The following is a 4,443-nucleotide window of genomic DNA, read 5'->3' on the forward strand; positions in this document are numbered from 1 at the left end:
GACACAGGAATGTTTATATAGGCTCAATATATTATTTATATACAACGTAAATGCACATATCCGCAACTAAAGATAGCTGTATTGACTAAAGATGGCCTGCAGGGTTGTTGTGAATGGATGCACGAGACGTTCCAGTGTAAAGAAGCCTTGTGTTTCCAAGACGTCCGACTCCCTGTTTAAGTGATAACTTGGTACCTCAGTGGACCTTGAGGCGATGATTAATACATGGTGTACAAAAGAGGAGTGAAATCAAGAGAAACATTCCTTGTTATATATTTAATGAAATACATACCATCGTCTTCTGTCACAACAGGAACGCATGAAGATAGCCAACATCAGCGTCAAATATCGCAATGCCAGGCCTGAAAATATTTTGTCGCATAGTGTATTCTACACGCACCAAATACAAGAGTAAGCGTCTCCAATTAAGTTTATCCAATGGCACACACTGAGAGTTTGAATTCATGAATTTTGTAAAGACGTAAGAATGACTGCACCGTGTTGTATCGCAAGTTGCAAAAATGTTGGGTCTTCGTCACATCCGTGATCGCATGTAACACGAACAGGAAGTATGAGATTTCTCGTTTTCATTGCACAAACTCGGCCTTTTATTGCTTTTGAGGCAACCCATGCAACGCGATGTCTTCGCTGCTGTCGTTACCGTTACGCACTGCCTTTTCAAGTGCGGCACTAGAGGTCTCTGCTTTTCTTGGGCTGTTGTAGTTTCTCCGGGGCCTTGGTGGCGCACTCCTCGCACCGTGTGACGTTGACTCCGCCCGAAATACGTCAGAAGCGGCGCTACCTGCGGAAATCGCAACATACACCGCACGTTAGTAAAGAGCTGCAGGCGTTGAAGGGACAGAACACAAAACGCACTTTGGCATGTATCGCAGCAATGCGATACATGCCTGGAAGCTGGCATGCTCTACGACACTTATAGCGCTACACAGCTGACAGCTCATAAATTATGGTGTCGAGAACTGTATGTTAAACAAGTGAACAGGCTGAGAACACGAGTTAACCTTTGAGTATTATGTGCTTATTATGGCATAACAACATAATCAATATGTGGTTATCTACTAGGGCTTTCTTCTCCGCCTCAGTTACCCTGCCAGTGGCGAGAATTCGGTAATCAGCTTCAATTTTACGAACGCATCGAACCCACTTAGCATGTTGTGGGTTCCGTTTTTCAGTAATATCTGTCGGTTCTTTTTATGCAAATTTCAGTGACAGAGCCATAATCTTTAAACACAAATAATTAGCAAAAATTACCATCCCTCTGAACATGCCAGCGCTGCCACTCAGTGAAAGCAGATGCGATGATGCGTATTTTTTTTATACAATGCTCTTCCCACGGTTTAGCACCACAGTATTCATATGTAGCATAGGAATACTTTTCTCTACGTTGCATTGTTAGACGATGTGAGACCACACATACAGTTCGCCGAAAGCCTAAACGCTGCCAGAGAGACAGCAACATATTAACGAGGTGTATGCGTATGCTTGAATAACACCTGCTTTTCATGAAGTAAGTAAGTACATTTAGCTTGAAACATAAATTTTGCGTTGCTTTAAAATCGGCGACCCACAAAGCGTAGGGGCTAGGTTCCCTATCTGACAATGTCCTCCAATGCTGAATGATAGACTACTGACAATGTCCTCCAATGCTGAATGATAGACTACGCAGTGAATAGGAGTCTCAATAGACTATATATAGTGAGTCGTATTGACCGCCCTCGCGAATGACAATCAACTAAGTATCAGGCAGCGAACGATAAATTTTGGACTCCCAGCAAGTTTAATATTAGATTATGGTGTGTACAAGTACAATCTGCCGCTTCCGCAATTTTAGGAAGTACGATGTAGTTACAATTTCGCGCAGCGAACGCAGAAAGAACGGTAAAACTGAACAGTGTGTGGATTTGTGGAAGCGCAGGCGAGATGGTGGACAGAATTGTTCGAATTCGTTGTGGATAGTGACCCACTAAAATATCAATTTTTCATTGTATGCGACCGGCTGTCGATTCCCACCAAAATTGTTCCCGACAGAACTGGCACACCGTGAGCTAACAGTGGTGCTGTATTTTTTTTTTTTTTTTTACTTACCAGTAAAGCGAGTCATTGCAGCTTCACAGGAGTTCCAAGTGGGTCGGCTGACTTCGTGCAAGCACGGGTGCACTTGGCAGGAAGGGATGCGAAGCCGTACTTGTCCGTACCGAGCTCGGGAAGGCCATTGGGTTCGGCTAGGATGTCACTGCAGTGAAAATACACAACGCAGTATGTCAGCCACGGATCACTGGTACGTGTCTACCGCATTAATCTTTTATCCGACGCGACACGACGATGCTATAACTAAACGCTAGATTACGTCAGAAGAAAAATGCGCCGCCGTCGGTTGCAATAACGTAGGAATTAGCTAGCAGTGAGAAAACACAAAGAGGAGCGTTAACTAACCTACGCAAATTCCGCCCGGCTCTGATGGCTCGACGTGGTATCAGAATGAAACGGCGGCTTTCTGCAGTGTTGTTTCCGCATCAGCAGGCTTCCATCCAGGCCCACACCAGCACCTGCTCGCCTGTGGCTATCTTTCTTCGCTTCTGCGGCTACAGGTACAAGCCCAGGGCTGCCTTTTCAATGATGAACCGATCATCGCAGGCATGCCCCGAGCGAACTTAGAGGGGAGACGCTCGTCCGAGCGCCGCATGAGTCTTAGCTTGAGACAGGGCGGGGAGACGACACCGCGGCCGACAAGAGCTCGGCCAGGTGACTAGTGGCTTTGTCGGTGTTCGACACCTGCAAAATTGGGTGAAAAAACAAAACGCAAGAACTTAGGGGACGCAATCGCCAGTGCTGCCAATGTCAGGTAAAACGACTCTTTAAAGAGAAAAAAAAGTAGGCGACTCCGTTAAAGAAATTGCGACTAAGCAACTCGCCTCCCGTACGGTTTTCCAATTGGCGCGCACATGTACACGAGAAATTCTCCGAAATCAGCAAATAAAAAGCCTCGCTCTCAATCACGCGTCTTCTGTACGCGTTGCAAAAAGCGCTTTGGGAGCCGAATCTAGATGGAACAATCGCGATCACAGACGTTGCACCGCCAGCAAGTAGGCCTTGAAGACATCTGGCACGTGTTGCGGAAACGTCCCAATAATCTTAGACCTCAGTACACTCAACACAAACAAGAACAAATTCCGACTTAGCCGCCGATGCAGCGGCCAATGTTTCAAGGCAATGATGTGGATCCATTATAACTGCTCCGCCAAAGTTAATTTTCTTTATCCTGACAAACACTAACAAAATCTTACAGGTATACCGGTGCGATGAGTTCATTGTATGATGCGCTATCACAGGCACTCAGCCTCCTAAATGTGTTACTACCCAGTAGTTTAGGCTTGATGAAGGCTTTTTCTTTCTTTCTTTTTTGGCTACGAGGAAAGGTTGCAGGATACAATGAAGCGAAAAGGAAGCAATACTGCAAGAACCACTCACCTCCTTAAGCGAGCATGTGTTGAGCGCCGAATTGGCCGAGGGAGGAAGAACGCCTAGAGGTTGCCGCACCGGAATCGTTGAGGACGCCGACGGGCGCGAAGAGCAGTTTGCGGGGTGCGTTTCCAGGGCGATCTCCAGGTCGAGGATGTAGTCGATGACGTTCTGGATGATCTCCAGCTTGGTGAGCTTCTTGTTCCGAGGCATGGTGGGAACGAGCTCCCTGAGCTTGCCGAGGAGCGAGTGCATCTCTTCGTGGTTGAGGTCGCGCTCCTTGCGGGAGATGCGACCTTCGGACAACTTGGCCATGCATCGGCTGATAACTTGCTCGTTCTGTGCCTTCATGTTCTCCCAATCCGAAACTGGCGGAGAGACCTTCGTTTCCGAGCTGACAAACGCCGTAATCCAAGAGGCCCGAGGGAAACAGCGGGCTATGCGTCACACCGTGCAGGGGGAGCAACAAGAGCGCGTGAACCCTTCAGCCCCAAGCCTGCAGTGAGCGCGGAGTGATCACAGCCTGCGAGAACTCTACTTTTATACGGGAGCGAAGGCGTCCACCCAATAGCGGCACTCGTGGGCGGGGCGCGGAGCAGCAGGCATCAGCCAATCCCGGAACACCCTACGGTCTGCTCGTAGTTGGGCGTTTATCCGCCAGAGCGCGCCACCAAACTACCTAAGGACAGGAAAGGAGCGATACCCGCGCCACCCCGAGGGTGCCGCCTTTCCCCCTCGCGCTGGGCCGACGCTCAGTCACAGGTGCGCGGCTCCTCTGAGTAGATTTCTGCGACGACCCGTACTTTTGTGCTCTATATTTGTAGCGCTCCTTCCAGCTCTCTGCCTCTTCGCGGCGGCTCCCTCTCGGTCCTTTCCCACCACGAGCCGTTTCGGTCCCAACGCGAGCCAGCTGCTCACGGTATTCTCGCGAATGCGCGGGGAGTCTCCGCGGGGGTCGACTCC

The 4,443-nt window shown here is 49.0% G+C and overlaps 1 protein-coding gene across 1 annotated transcript; it reads right to left on the reverse strand.

Moving 5' to 3' along the window:
* Nucleotides 1-577: 577 nt before the first annotated feature.
* Nucleotides 578-3,987, reverse strand: LOC126528290 (DNA-binding protein inhibitor ID-1-like). The gene is made up of 4 exons (XM_050176178.3): nucleotides 3,490-3,987; nucleotides 2,455-2,793; nucleotides 2,107-2,254; nucleotides 578-802 (listed from the first exon to the last, which is right to left on the reverse strand). Exons 1-2 carry the CDS (start codon nucleotides 3,829-3,831, stop codon nucleotides 2,710-2,712), a joined length of 426 nt encoding a protein of 141 aa, XP_050032135.1. The 5' UTR covers nucleotides 3,832-3,987; the 3' UTR covers nucleotides 578-802; nucleotides 2,107-2,254; nucleotides 2,455-2,709.
* Between the last annotated feature and the right edge of the window lie 456 nt (nucleotides 3,988-4,443).

The sequence above is a fragment of the Dermacentor andersoni genome, chromosome 9 (genome assembly GCF_023375885.2).
Source record: "Dermacentor andersoni chromosome 9, qqDerAnde1_hic_scaffold, whole genome shotgun sequence".
Classification (NCBI taxonomy): Eukaryota; Metazoa; Arthropoda; class Arachnida; order Ixodida; family Ixodidae; genus Dermacentor; species Dermacentor andersoni.

Coding starts and splice junctions, on each gene's coding strand:
- LOC126528290 (XM_050176178.3), bottom strand. CDS start 3,831: ATGAAGGCACAGAACGAGCAAGTTATCAGCCGATGCATGGCCAAGTTG. Junction 2,794..3,489: donor ACACATGCTCGCTTAAGGAG/GTGAGTGGTTCT, acceptor CCAATTTTGCAG/GTGTCGAACACCGACAAAGC.